At 47.3% G+C, this 15461-nt stretch overlaps 1 protein-coding gene across 4 annotated transcripts in view; it reads right to left on the bottom strand.

Moving 5' to 3' along the window:
* The window catches only part of RPTOR (regulatory associated protein of MTOR complex 1), a 118624-nt gene that overhangs the window by 13915 nt on the left and 89248 nt on the right, over positions 1–15461 (bottom strand). For all 4 annotated transcript variants that reach the window (XM_042894866.1, XM_042894865.1, XM_042894864.1 and 1 more), the window contains 7 exons: positions 14408–14511; positions 13132–13315; positions 11165–11275; positions 5575–5680; positions 4150–4264; positions 3736–3860; positions 2401–2505 (listed from right to left, as the gene is read on the bottom strand). In XM_042894866.1, coding sequence (XP_042750800.1) covers positions 2401–2505; positions 3736–3860; positions 4150–4264; positions 5575–5680; positions 11165–11275; positions 13132–13315; positions 14408–14511 — 850 coding nt within the window. The remainder of the gene's footprint in view (positions 1–2400; positions 2506–3735; positions 3861–4149; positions 4265–5574; positions 5681–11164; positions 11276–13131; positions 13316–14407; positions 14512–15461) is intronic.

Consider the following 15461-nt stretch of genomic DNA (forward strand, 5'->3'; position numbering starts at 1 on the left):
CTGCACAGAACAAGGAAGGTCTGCGAGAGGTTAAGCTTTGTGCCTCACCCTGCATCATCCCCCATCACGGTCTCTGAGCATCTCTTATTGTCAATACCCCATTGCTTTGACAAGCCAGTGATGCCTCAAGCTTCCAAAGGATGTATTTAGGTACTGCATATTCCTCCTTCCTTTTATAAGAGGGAAAACTGCCTACAAGTCAGTATTCTGCTTGCAACAAGACTGTTAAATTCAGAGATGAGGCTGACATTGGGGAAAAGGATGGGAGTGGAGAGAAGGAAATCAATAGTGGGAGCACACCAACCCCAGCAAAACTCCTGAGCTCTGCAGCTTCAAAGATGCATCTTCAGTTTTATGAGCCAGCGCTGGACCACAACTCAAGTCTTGGCAGCAAAAGATAACTGTTCAATAGAGCGCCTCATTTCCAAGGGGACTTGATCCACATAGCTCTTTTGAACTGAGTACAGTTATTTCTCTCTCCACAAAAATCTGCCCTTTTCTTCTTCAGAACCTAGTTCTATTGCTTCAAAGGTGAAAGGCAAGGGAAACGGCCCAGACTTCCTAAGACCTTACTGGAAAGAAAAAGGCAAAACCACCTTAAGAGAACAGATTCAAGTTTCAGCACACTTGTTTTGGCAAGTGTAAACTCTCAACTCTTAGAGCTAAATCAGCTCTTGCTCAGCTCTTAACCTATTTTGCAACGTCAAACATCACTGCTCTCTAACAACCCTTTCTTCTACATTAAAGCCTGGTAGAGAAGAAGGTAAAGTCAGCAAATGCTATGTCCTTATAGAAGGTACACGTAGAAAGCAAGGTAGGAAAATGGAGTTAGCCTGAAGGAGTTCAGTCTACAGCTGTCAGCATCTTCCCTGAGCATGACTGATGATGCAGCAAGAAATGTAAGAGCAGTGCAGGGGAATTCCCAGACATCAGCTGTTCAGCTGAGTCCATCACCAAAGAAGCAAGATTCAGAGCCCAGGGATGGTAAATGCTCATCGACATCCTTCATGAAAACTGGAGATGGCAAGAAAGGAACACGGACCAAGTGAGTGACACCACAAAGGGCAACTTGAGATGACTGCTGGAGACTTTCCTCTCTGCCTACAGAACGCGCGCCGTGCATTGCCACTGTTTTCATCCTGCTTTTATTGACGTCTCTGCAAAGAGCAAGTTTGGACCGTGGCAATTTTCTCAGTATGCTGCAGACATCCAGCAGCTTCTCATCAGTTTTGCACACATACTGCAGTGAGGCACAGAGCCTAACGTTACCTCAAATGCAGTTCCTCATTCCTAAAACACCGGAGACGAAACAGGAGGTATTAAGGAAAACAGCAAATACGAGCTCAACGAGGCAGCACTGGTAAAATCCAATGAATAGCTAAAAGAGCTGTGTCAGACTCCTGTGATGAGCCACAAGCTCCGAAATGAGAACTGTCAGATTTTAAGGTCAGAATGAGTGATGGTGGTCATCCTGTCTGACCTCTCGCACAGCACAAGCCAGAGAATCTCACCCAGCAATTCCTGCATTAAGCCCACAAGCACTGACTGAACTACAGCACATCTAGAAAAACCTGTAGCCTTGGTTAAAACTATTCAAGTGACAGAAGAACCCCATTAGAGCATTAGAACATTATCAGGTCTCAGAAGGACAGAATGTCCATCTCCTCTAATATCTTAAAACAGACTTCAGGATCACCTAAACTGGTCTTCTGGTTTCATCCTGTGCACAGCAGGATGTCAATGCTTCTTTTTACATCTTTTTCTAAGTTTCCTAGCATCCAAAGCTGTTCGATGTTTAACTGTGCTGTCGTGCAAGCGCCAGATCTGGACTGCATATTCTCTTGTCACCTCCTGACCCACAACGAGCAGTGGACAGTGAATGCTGGAATTGAGCTAAATGAAGTCAGAGGTGCAACATGCAAAGCTGTGCGAAGGCTGAGCATCCCATCAGAAGGAAAGAGGCAGTATGTGAGCCACCATCCCGCCCCGAAGGGAAGAACAAACTCCTGCCACAAGGAGCAGGGCAGTTCCATCGTTGTTCTACAGATCTCTCCTTAGGAACAGGCTAGAGGAACACCTGGCCAAGACAGCTGCTCTGAGGCTTGTGAAGGACAGGAACTTTTTGCCCTTCTGCACCCCAGTAAGAGGCTGCTCTAGCTGTTCTTCAGCACGTGTGAGAGGCTGCTGTGTTGAGCTTTTAGTCTTGGTGGTTTGTTTTACGAGAAACAAACGCAAAACTTGGCCAAAGGCCATTCCAGAAAGGCAGAGACTGTTAAACAAGGATGTTACTGGTGGCTGATGTTAAGAAACCCATTTTACTGCACTCATCCTGAGAAAAAAACCATCTCAACACGAATTACTTCTGGCCTCCCATTCCCCTCCTCCAGGCAGAGGACCTACCTCGTGTAGTTGGCAGCATGTCTGACAGCCCCTGCCACGCTGTGACCATCTCTGGGTTCTTCTCCAGGTCTGCAAAGTTCTTCCACACTCTGATGGCACCATCATCTTGGGAAGCACAAAGAAGAGAACACGATGCCACGTCACTGCCAATGCAACCCTCGTAATTGTGCACAATAAAAAGAATAGAAGCAACACTGTACTCATAGCAAACTCCAGAACTGAGAGCCTCACCAGAACTTAATACTTTTTATTAGAGTTCTTTTTTCTTTAATCTTATTCCATTAAGTCTGAAGGATTGTTCTGCTGGGAACTGCTCTAAAGGGACTTTTCTCCTTCCTAAACACCTGACATCAGATGTCATTCATCTCTTTGACCAATTTTCTCTAGAACTGTCTCTGTCCTCCTTGCTCCTGCACTAAGAACCACATAAATACCCTCCTAAATACAAAATACAGCCCCACAAAGAAGCTGAATCAAAGCCCAGCCCATCAGCAGCAAATCTTTCAAGTACATCATGTATTTTTCTCAATTTGTTCCCCATCTGTGAAACTTCTGTGCTAAGAATCAATAAATTGAAAGAAAAATGTCCTAAAGGCCCTCTCAAATCCTCTTCCACCTCTCTTAATTATACCCAACCTGTACATTTCAGCATGAAGTTTGAAAAGCTATTGAAAACACTTAGACTGACAGGTTTAGAATGGTTCCTTGGGAGTGAAGCATTTCTTACAGCTTTACAGACCAGTGAATGAGAAAAAGCTCTTCATGCTTCCTCACATGATGCAACAGGGCATTCTGGAGGACTGCTTCCCTGGCTGAGACACAGGGACTAGAAACTCACAATAAACTCAGAACTATTGGAGAAGTTCAGTGCCTAAAGCAATTCTTGTCTGCTCTGGACTCAACCAAACCTGGTTCCTCATACTTTGGCTGCAGCACGATTTTCCCTTCAGCTCTGAAAGCAGCTTTTAACCAGCTAAGGAGCACAGTGCCCAAGAAATGGCACAGGAGGTTGCTGTGAACTTGCCATGCCAGGTTCTACCTCAGAACGCCATAACAAATAAAGCTGCGCCTGGAAATGGTTTCAGCAAGGGTTTGATTTGTTTGCTATCTGAGAACACTGCAGCACTTACATAAGCTGTTCAGATATTTCAATGTTGCCAGGAGCAATTTTCAAGTTCAATCTTGGACGTGCTTCAACCAAGACCACACGGGCAAGGGGAAAGGCCAAATGCAGAGCAGGGAGAGCAAGAGGGACAGCACAGCTCCCACGGACCTGAATCCTGAGAAGGCTCCCCAGGTCCTGCCCTGCCACATGGAGGGAGCTGCACTGCTTACCTGTGGCAGTCAGCAGCAAGGAGCAGTCCTGCCCGTTCAGGTACTCCATGGCAGTGATCCTGGTGTACCGTGGGTTCCCGTTGTGGAAATAATCCAATTTCTCCCCTTTCTCCCAGTCCCAGAAGCTGGGGGAGGAAAGAATACGAGGTCAGTTCTTGGCTCTCTGTGTAAGCTATCAAAGAGATCTACGTTCTGCCTAAGCTAAAAGCTGTGTGTATTGTACAGCAATTCAATTTGTTCTTCTTTGATATGCAGCCTCACTTCGTTAACCACGTAGGCCCACCTTCTGCAAGAGAAACAGAGCACAAGCCCAGCTGTGGAACGATCTCAACCCAGGCTCACGTTCTCCTTCTGCAGGACTTGGTGCCACAATAAAGCACCAGCACAAGCAGCACGAGCCCCACAGCCACTTACCAGATACTGTCCTTGTCGGCAACAGCAATGCAGGGTGTGAAGGGATGGAACTTCACCACAGAGGGGACGCCGGGGTTCCTGTTGAGGAAGATCTGATCATCCAGTCGGGAGATGCCTGTGGGGACAGCAGGCAATGGGCTCAGCGCCCCAGAGGCCCCACAGAGGGATGGGGCTGCAGAGCTCCCCAGCAGCACTCAGAGACCACGGCACCCCACAGCCCCAGCCCCTCTGCACTGCCACGCATCTCAGCCTAAGCTACAAACTGAACACTGAGATGACAAACGCTGGGATCCTTTATTTCGGTAACTGAAGAGAACAAGCAGAGCACACCCAGCCACGTGCAGCCAAAGAAATGGGTGGCAATGGGCCCCCAGATCACTTGGTTGAAACTGGTTAAGTTCCCAACCCAACTGTTCCACGCTTCTATGAAGTACCAGCTTGTGCTCGTACAGAAATCCACTTCTTTTGTTGCCAAAATAAAACAAAATAAACCCACTTTATTGGAATTGCAGCATTCCAGTTTAGCTTGTGGATTATTTATTTAGCCTTTCATTTCAGTTCTTTCCGATTTCAGGCTAATTTACAAACGAAAAATATATTTTCCACTGAGACTTTCAAATGCTGGTTGCAGACCTTTCCCCCCTCTCTTTAGAGCACCTCATGATTTGCAAACAGTGTTGGTAACCCCTGGAACAGCATTTTTTAGCACAGCGTGAATCCATCACACAGAACTGTAAGCTCAAGAGACATTCACTCAGTCCTGGTTAGTTTTAGCATGCATCCATTTAATTTCATTTTCATTAAGGGATCCTAAGTCTATTCTAATTCCTTTTAATATTTCAGACTTAGCTGTTTTTTTTTTTTTAAATGAATATTGGCATTTCAGCTGCTCAGGTCAAGCAAGCAAACATAAATACTGTCTAGATAAAGGTTTTTCTTCAGGCGAGCACAAACAATCCCCTTTTTTTGTATTCAAAAAGATCCCCCAAGCCATTTCCTGGGCTCCAGTTTTAATTCTCTATTATTCTGGTTTATGACACTCTGCAGTTCTATGACATTAAACTCCCTGTCGAGCCCAGCAAACCTCCAGAGAGCGAAGCACCGCAGCAGGCTGTGCCTCCAGCACCAAGCCCTGCACTCAGCACATCAGTTTCTCCAGCTCCATGCACCTCAGTTCCCATCCTGGGAGGAACAGCACCCACAGAAGGGCTCTGCCCCGGTGGATGCAGGCAGGGATCCAGCCTGTGCCAGGTTCTGAGGGCTTGCAGGACAGTGACAAGCAGCAAAACAGCCAAGAGCAGCATGAGCCCCTGCCACCCTGCCTGAGAGCAGGGACCTCTGCCTCTGAGGCTCAGCACAGGTGCTATTCATGGGGTGCTGGGAGCCCCGGGGAGCTGCGTGCAGCATAGGAAGAGGGGCACTCACCCTTCTGAATGATCTTCTGGGCTTGCTTCCTGACCCGGGCGTTGCGCAGGAACCGCCACTCCCTCTCCTTGCGGATCTGGCTCTCCAGGTCGTGCTCCTCCGGGATCTTTCCACACATCAGCGTGTTCACAACATAAGACAGTAAATCAGAACTCCATGAATCGCCATTCACAAACACGCGTGTTCACATCAGACCAAGCCGTGACACCTTAGCATCTCCGTACAGTACGTGGAGGAACTCAAAGGACATTCTGATTTCAGCCTTCCCATCATCTGTGAAACCTTCCCCTTTCCTTCTGCTGCCCTAATCCTGAGATTGAAGAGAGAGCACGGCTTTGATACAGACTGAAAGCTACGAACGCATTAAAATCTATCCTTCAATAGAGAAGTGCAGGCCAAAAAATGCATTGCTTTATTCCCTAATTCCTGAGATGTGTGAATTACCAGCATGACATCCACTGCTAATGGCAACTGTTTTCATTTGCAGCAAAATGATTCCCCTGCGTGGCCTGGGTCTGGTTACACACACACCTTCACTTAGAATGGGAGCCCTGAGCAGCATGTAACCACTCTGACCTATTTTATTGCTTTTATTCAGACTCCACAGCCATTGATGGCTTTCCTGCAGGACCCCACCTGCAGCCAGGGGGCCCATGGGGTGCAAAAGCAGCTCCTGCCAGGCTGCAGGTCATATCCACACCCAGAGCACAGCATTGGAAGGAACAGCTCACTGATGTCACCCACAGCCCACTGCAGGGTTAAGCATAATGTGCCTTTTGCTTCACTCATAAAAAAATAACCAAAACTAGCAACAGTGCTGCTTTAGAAACACCTCTGGGTCGATGAAGATGAGCTGTCTTCCTTTGATGAAGGAAATGATGCTGTTCTGGGCAGAGCGAGCCTTGGAGAAGGGTGACATAAAAGACAAAGTTCTTTTGCTCCTTCCCCTTCCACACAGACACACGTTTCTTTTTTCCTGACTAAGAAAGTACTTAAATCACCTGCCACTGTTATATCCGCTATCTTCAAAATGTATTATGCTCTGGAAAACAACCATTACAGAGCTGAATTGCTGCTGCTTTAAAATAAGAAACCCACCCCCCCAAAAAAAAAGACTATTTCAATTTTTCAAGAGTATGACATCTATTAGAAAGGCAGTGACAAACGACCAATAATGTACAGCAATAAACAAACCTAAGATAAAATACATCAAAGTGCATTTGAGAGCACGGAGATTACAGCTACACCTTAATGAAAATCCAGCTTCTCTAGGAATAAATTAAAGTAGGACCTAGGAGGAGGCCAGGGGATGGGCAGGGCACCAACAACAGCACATTTTCCAGGGGGGCACCCAGCAGCTGTCTCAGTTTAAGGCCAAGACAGTTTGCAGCACAGCGAGGCACCGCTATGCTCTCTAGCAGATGAAGAATATCAGATCAAAGGAGCTGCCGGGCTTCTCGGGTCTGAAGAAAAAGAACTCTTCCGTGGAGGCTGAGCTGAAAGCTGCTTTATTATCTGATTTCAGCAATACACATTCTTCTTACAATGAGATCTGCTGAACTCAACTGATCACTGCCAGTACCTGTAACCACACAGAGGTGCTCGGTACCAGTTCAGCTCGGTGTGCTGCAGGTGACAGAGTTTGTGGTTCTGTTTGTGGTTCTGAGCTGAGCCCACAGACCAGCACTGCAGTGAGCACAGAGCTGCAGCACGCAGTGCAATGCAGCACTTCTCCCATTCCCAGCAGCCTGCAGGACAGAGCTGGGTTGGGTGCAATAACAAAGAAAGGGGAGACTTAGGTCAGATGTGAGGAGGAAATTCTTCACCCAGAGGGCAGTGAGGCCACGGCATTGCCCAGAGCTGTGAGTGCCCCATCCCCAGAGGTGCCTGAGGCTGTGCCTGTGTTCTGGGCAGCCTGGGCTGAGCTGGCAATCAGTTCGCAGTAGGGGTAGGGCTGTGGGATCCCTTCCAACGCAGGCATGCTGTGATTCTGTGATGATTTTGTAACCCCACAGAACACATCGCAAGGGAACTTCTGGTGGTGCAGAAGCACAGGATTATGTCAGGACATGCATGTAATAGAGCGGTGACCTCCAGCTCAGCTGCTTCTGGCTGGAAAACCAGAAGTTATTATTCAAAAGAACCAGCTAGTTAGGCTCATTATTCATGCCTTTGTCTCCCCTCCCATCCAGCTCACATTTAAGCATTAGAAAGTCATTTTAGTAAACAACAGCCGGGCTTTGGCTGCTGCTCAGCTCTCCTCCGAGCAGAGCTCCCAGAGGTACGTGGGAGTAGCAAACTGTGCTACACGATGAGGATCACGACATGGCTGCGATTCTCTGCATCTCTGAGCTTCCACTCAGGCATCAACCAGCGACCATCCCCAAACCTCCCACCAAGTGGTGTCATCTGAAAGCCAACCCAGCTCTTTTTTAACAGCCTCCTTCCACGTCGGCGTGGAAGTCGGTATTTGGATGGGAGAGGGGAAAATTCAGCAGTCTGCTCCTGTAGTAAATACAGTTTGTCCCTGCACAGTGTTACTGCAGCATCGCACACAGGGCTCCCTCCTCCACCAGGACTTTGAGCAACAGCCAAGACAGAGAGCACAGAGCGCTGAAGTGAGGGCTGGGATTTTTCAGGAAGGATTCCTTATGTAATTCTCACCTTCCAGGATCCTTCCCAGCTCCTGCCTGCATGTTCTGCCAGCCCTGCGAGCAGCAGATGCTGGCTCTGCTCTCCTCGATTCAGGGCTTCCTGACAGCTGGCAACAAGGCTTTCCTGTGCCACGCGGTCCAAGGCTGCCCGTGGTGAGCAGAACAGCCTTTTGCCATCCCAGCTTTAGGAAGAGGAACGACTTCTGCAGAGATCAGGGCTGTGGTAGGTAACTGCTTTTCCTGGCACACCGAGAATTTACAGTGCGGTGCTCTCTTCCTCCGTGTATCTGATTAGATAATCGATAAATCAAAGGCAGTTATGATGGCCTGAATCCCAGCCACTGATTTACGCTGGAAATTAATCCCTCCATCTTTCCAATGAAAGCATTCTCATAGCGAGGTCTATGAAGCAAAGCTGAATTCATAAATTAAATATGACTAAGATGCACTCACAGTCATTTTATGTTTATTCATTACAGGAATAGTTGTCTTATCTTTCCCTGTTTATGATGGTAGGCAGCATCTCCAAATGAAGTACTGGAATTGCACATCAACGTCATCTTTTTCCATCAGCACTCTGCAGACTTTACTCTTTGCCTTTTTCATGAGGCTAAAGCTCTCAAAAGACAGCAGCTGCAAGTCATGGCTGTTTGCTCCTCACTGCTGCAGGAACAGATTCTAAGAAAGGAGCACTCTTTGGACATTCAGCCAAGACTCGAGTTACAGCACGGCCAGGGCTGCCTGGTTACACAAGCAGTGATCGAGATGTGCCAAAGGAAGCTGTAGAAGAGGGACGCCTCCCTGTCCCTTGCACATGTACCACCCACTCATTACAAAGCCCCATGCAGTTCCCTTGCAGTCAGTATAACATGCAAACTTCTTGGCACAAAGACCTCCACTTGGCCTCTTGAGGCTGTTTTACAAAAGTAATGGGCAAATCAATTCACTTCCTCGTTCCATTAGGAAACACAGATTTTGTTTGGAGCAAACCTTACCTAAAACACTGCTGCTGAGGATGCTCTGTGCTCAGAAAATGCAACCCAAGGCAGTGAATGTCACCAACCCAAACCACGGGAACTAAGAGAACATACATACTGCTACTCCTGCTCTTAGAGTAAAAGCTGAAGAGAGAGAGCATTGTGCCCATGTTCTGCATAGGGATGTAGCCTGGAGCATCTCAATTCTCACGGTGAGACACTGAACTCTTTGGGACTCACTACAGTGAAAAGGAAAGCCTGAAATTTTCATTTCCAGGACTCCCCCTCCCTGGCTCCTATGAATTAGTATGAGAACACTCCGTATGTTTTCTTTCCTCCCCCAATTTTCTTAATTTTATGCACTTGGAGTACTAAATCTATATATATATATACACACACACACATACACAGCTCCCCATCTACACATTTAAACTGCATTTTGATTGGCTGTCTACTGTGATTTATTGCATTAATAAGACACCCCTCTTTTTCCTTAGAAAGTAGATAAATGTTTTTAATAAGAACTAAGGGATGGAAGAACATCCTCCCGTGTTTCTTTTACTCTCCTCTGGACTTGAATTGAGACACTGAAACTCATCTGGATGCGAGAAAACCCCGCTATAAAGCTTGACCGAGCCCCATGGGCCAGATGTATTTCCTAATGAATTATTCTGCTAATGATATCAGAAGAAAGTTAATTTCACTAGCAGCTCAGGAAGCGTCAGGCAATCGCTCTACCATCTAGTTTTTCCTCCTGGTGATTTTCTAAGCAAATTAAAGCTACACGGAAACCTCGCTGCCATGTAACCGGTTTTCTGATAGCCTTAAACTTGGGGGCAATTACCTCACCTCAACACCTAACAATGTAACATGCCTAAAGATGGAAAGGAGCAGTAACAGATGGCTCAGTGGCAATTCTTAGATGAGGCAGCACGTAAAATGTGCCATTTCTTTGCATATTCTGAAGATTTAAACATCAGCGGTTGCATAAAAGCATCCACTGCTGAGTCGCTCAGGTGGTGGCATTAATACAAACGATGCATTATAGTTCACATTAATTGCAACACCTCCAAAAGTTAAGCTGAAAGTTCTGTTACAGTTTGTGCTGCTTGAATCCCAAGGTACCTTCACTGTGGTTGCTAATACCAAGGCAAGGTTTGATGCTTACTTTGATTTCACGCTTAAGATTGAAACCCGATCTTTGGCTAAAAGATTCTGGGAATGTAAGTGCTTATTTCCAGTCATTGACCATCTCTGCTCATCTCTGAAGAGCTTTGTTTTGTCTCATTTTTTTGTCTATTATTTTTTTTTCCTAGAATAAAGCTTTTGTGCACCTCTCACTTCACATAAAACCAACTTAGAGTTGCCAGAAAGCACTCGCTTCTAAAGAGATCTCAATGGAGATTTGTCATTTACAACCCTCATTCTTTGCTGCAGTAAGTTTTTTTTTTGTTGCTGAACTTTGAAAAGAATAATGATTCTTCTGAAGTTTTCCCCATGCTGTCCTGTAGACTTCCAATAGCCATTCTCCTCGCTAAGGTAAAGGAATCAAGACTGGGTGCATGTAAGCACAGCTCCCAGGTCACACTTGAGTACAGAGCCGTGCCTCACTTCAAGGGGAGGGTGAGTTCTGTTGTCCCCATCTCCACTCAAGAACCCCTCATTTCTACATTCTTTCTTGAAAGCATTCTATGCATGCAGGGCATTTGCTTGGGCTCTGTCCCTACTAATACCTGACCTTTCTGGCTCTCACTGCCTCTCCTGCTCTCTGTGATAGGCAGTGGTCACACAGCTCACCAGAGCAGGATGATAGAAATACATCCATTCCTTTCCCTCCTCAGCCAGAAGAGGAAAAGAAGGCAAAGTGAACAGATGAGGCCACTAGCCTATGCGAAGAACCAGCACCTCAACCTTTCAGGAGCTGCAGTGTCATGATTCAGAAAGACAACCAAGCATTACCTTCATAACAGGCTGAGCAAAGTACTTCGCGCTCCAGTCACAAAACCCCGTCTGCACTGTGGCTGAAATGAAACTTTTGTGTCCAACGGTATCATCAGCATCATCAGTGGTCTGTCCAGAAAGAGAACAGGATGTTACCCCACGTCCATCTCACTTGCACGGGCAATTTGTACACACAGTGATACCCGGAGTGCCTGTGGCAGATCTGTGAGCAGAGAAAAACCCTCAAAAACATTGCCAAGGATACCAAGATTTGTGTGTCTAGCTCCACAACCACTGTCATTACATTAGCTGTTCAGAAATGCACAAACAACCTCTTCTGCACAGCACACGACACAGCCAGGCTACAGCATGAATCATGAACCCAAGTGTTTGTGCATCACAAAACCAACTTCCCAGGATGAGGTTTCTCATGGTCTACACAAGAACCTGGCATTAGAAGCAGTGGTGAGGGGAAGGTGATTCAGGATAACCCACCTTCAGATCAAGGCCACATTGTGCATTAAATGTCTATTATAAAGCATAAGACATCAAAAAAGAAGGAAAAAAAAAAAAAAAAAGAGATACCACTCCATTGACCCAGGCTTCATTCAGGTTTTCTGAACTATGAGCCATGCTGTTGCTGCTATCCCCGCTAGAATTGAAGGTGTTCCTATTAATGCTTCGACAAATCTTTCTTGGAATCACACAGAAGCATTGGCTCTACGCAAATGCTACTTTAATAAAGAACAGTTAATTCCCAGAAGTCAGAAAACCTGCAATCTGCAATGTACTCTCAGCCTGTGGCTTGCCAAACACACACCTTGCCACTTCCCAGCTTCCCCTTCCATAATGCCTTTTCCAGTTTCCTCTCACAGAGCAAGCACCAGAAACATCCTGGAAATGCTCTGAAGAGAGGAGCAAACATCAAACCACTGTCAGCCGGCTGGATCCAGGGCACTGACCAGGAACAGGTTGCCAAGGAGGTTGTGGATACCCTGTCCCTGGAGGCATTCAAAGCCAGGCTGGATGTGGCTCTGGGCAGCCTGGTCTGGTGGTTGGTGACCCTGCACATGGCAGGGGGTTGAAACTAGATGATCATCGTGGTCCTTTTCAACCCAGGCCATTCCATGATTCTATGACCACTGCCAACTGCTACCTTTGAGTGATGGCCACAAGTGCACCTGAGTGTGCTTGGACCCAACCATACTTGTCTGAGATGACTCACCTAAAGTCAACTGAAAGTGACATTCAGAATCCACTGTGCACATTACTGCATTCCTCCACTTGGCACCAAATCAGTTCTTCATGCTTCTCTAAATGGAAAAATGCCCAGTACCTGATGACTGTCATTTGGATGCTAACATGGGTGCAAACCCCCTATTGGCCTGATGCTGAAAATAAAAGACACCACAGCTCTTGGCTGGCCAGATGTATCCCAGCAGTGACCTGTAGAAAGCTCTGGTCTTCCCAGTGCCAGTCTGGGCTTACATCTGCTCCTGCGGTTAGCAAAGAGAGGCTGCCAAGCACAGAACGAATCTGCAGTAAAGGAGGTGAATCTGCTGCTGCAAGGGCATCTCCCAGTATCTCAAGAGAAACATCTGCCTGCATGTTAAAGGAGGAAGAATTGTCCCTTTGTCAGCCTCTGTCCATGCTTTGCTGAGGTTGGAGGAAAAGCAACTGACAGAGATGCAGCTGTGCACTGTCGCTCAGGCAGACAAATGTTTGTGAAAGAATAAACAATCAACTCGGATTAAACGCTTCTTGGTGGCAGCAGAAGTGAGTAATGTCCTATATCAGAGTCATAAAACATATCCCGAAGAAAATATTAATCCATTTTTATTTTACTGGTTAAAAGAAGCTACCCTGGTGTTAGCAGCAGCTAGAAGTGAAGGATGAAGGATATGCAGAAATGAAACACAAAGAACAGAAAGTGTAACAAAACCCAGTGGAGCAGGGGATCAGAACTGAAAGCAAAGTCTCTTTACCTGCTCTGGCCCTTTGTCAAACATTTTTCTTGTTCTGGGGAACTGGTGGGAGTGGGGAGTGTACTGAACCCCCATGTTGCCCACATTGGCAGGTCGCACAGACGTGATGTCCCGGCTGACCGGTTGCTTTGTCACATCATTTGTCAGGCTGGAGCTGCTTGTGCTGGTGGTTGGAGGTGATCCTCTACAGATCAAAAGAGTAAAAGGATTTAGATAGCAGCAGACATGTGACTTGCCCTCATTTTCTGAACCTCTCTGATACGTATCCCCTGACACCTGGCACGTCTCACTAAACTGCAGTTCTGACATGCTTTCCAGCTCTGAGAATCAGCCCGGTTCTACAAGCAGAAAGCAGTTCAATGCTCCCTCTCACAGCAGAAACAAAGCTAACCCCCAAACACGAGGGCAGAGGCTAACACTGGCTACGTTGCCATTATCTGCTCTGCTGCCTTAACTCCTGCATGTGAATTATGTGACTTCTTTTACTTTGCTTGTTTCTGACAAGACTTATCCTTCACTGCTGTGCTTCCTCTACAATCCAAACACACAGTCCAAAAAAGTTACAAATCTCAGCAGTGAATCCTGACTGAGCCAACTCAGAAAAGCAAAATTCTGGGAACCTGTAGGCTAAGCAGTCACACACCCCCATGTAATGGCTGTGACCATGGCACAGTGACCAGCAATGTGGTGACTGGAGTCCTGGCAGACCACAGGGCAGCATTTTGATTTGCGTGCAAACTGAGATCCGTGCAATTGCACGGTTGCATAATGCTAAGAGAAGACATTAAAAGCATCACTGAGCAGTTTAGAGCCCTCCTTTCCAACTTTGAATCTCACTGCTGCACATGGATTGTGAGGCTGCCAGATCTCAAGCCAGGTGTTTTCCCTTGGACAGCATCCTTTGGGAAGGAATCACATTTCTAAGCCTAGCATTGCTCACACTGTTGCCTTAGTTTCACTGAGTTTAGGCATCGCTTGCTGACCACCAGGCAACCCTGGCTTTTAGCTGAAACTGGAGAAAAGAGATCAGATTTCAATGGGAAATCTGGATACCTCAGGTCAGAGTGCATCAGTAAAATCAGCAACATTCAACACGTCCCTTCAATCCACCCTTATATAACCAGCATGCCTCATTATGCTTTGCCCTAAAAGGAGTAACGTGTAGAAACTCCCCACCTGTCCCCAGAGCTTTTGTTCCTAAGCCTCTTACCAGCACTAAACCAAGAAGCTACAAGACCCCCATGGGCTCCTGATGGGGAGCTCTGGGCCCACTTACCCCACTTGGTGGATATGCATGCCCTTGTTGGTGGGGCTGGCAGGCGCTGACTGCGTCAGTGAGGACGTGTCCAGGATGCGCTGGGGGCGAGCGTTGACTGTTGCCTAGAGGGAAAGACACAACAGAGTGCTGATTGGGACTGCAGAACAGCCATTGCAGGGGTTTATTATATGATACAACTGCACACCTGGGGTTCAATGAAGTTAAGCTCTCTATCAGTGTGTGTGGGGGTGTTTAAAAATATACGTGAAAAGTCCCTGTGCAGTTTTGAACACGTAAGACAATCCTGCTGCTCTTGGAGTCTGACAGCACTTACCAGACAGCATCGTTCATTTGCTTACAGAGACATAACTGACCAACATATCAGCCTCTTCTGAAAGCAGCCACAGCCCAGGACCCACAGCACAACTTGTACCACGAGGTGAGCTGACAGCACGGAGCTCCCACCCAGCACTGCTCCACTGCCCATGGCTGCAGTACCCATCCTGATTCTGCATCTCATGCTTGGGTCACAACTGCCCTTGCACATCTGGCAGCTGCACAGATCTGCCTCCCATTGCCTCTGCAACTCCGCTAATGGGAGCTGAGCTTTCGTGGAAGTCACTGCAGGATGCCCCTCCCCTACACACCAATCCACACCAACTTGCATAGGAAGGCAGCAGGTCTGCATAGCTGGACTGCTCACAGCTCTGCCCAGCACAGCCAGGCCCTCCTGCAGGCTGACACAGACCTAATCCTGAAAGAAACATCTGTCCTTCCTCCGAGAAAAGGTCCCAGATGCAGGCCAGGGGATGGCAGTGAGCAAAGCATGCAGCTCCAGCTCCACCTGCTCAAGGTCTCGAGCCCTGACCACCACCTGCTTGGCTCCAGGAGCACACACCAAATGCCACGGCCTCGGATAAGCCTGGCCCAGCCCCTCCTACAGGCTGGCTGACTTGGGGCTACTTTTCTCCTTCCCAAATGAGGTGAGAGAGGCCCCAGCGCCACTCATCACAGTCATGAGTGCAGTGGGGTCTTCAGTGAGCAGCTGGGACGTGAAATCAGAGAGAACGGA

Source organism: Lagopus leucura, unplaced genomic scaffold, assembly GCF_019238085.1.
Source record: "Lagopus leucura isolate 7727_CA_CO unplaced genomic scaffold, USGS_WTPT01 111-10_obj-0_obj, whole genome shotgun sequence".
Classification (NCBI taxonomy): domain Eukaryota; kingdom Metazoa; phylum Chordata; class Aves; order Galliformes; family Phasianidae; genus Lagopus; species Lagopus leucura.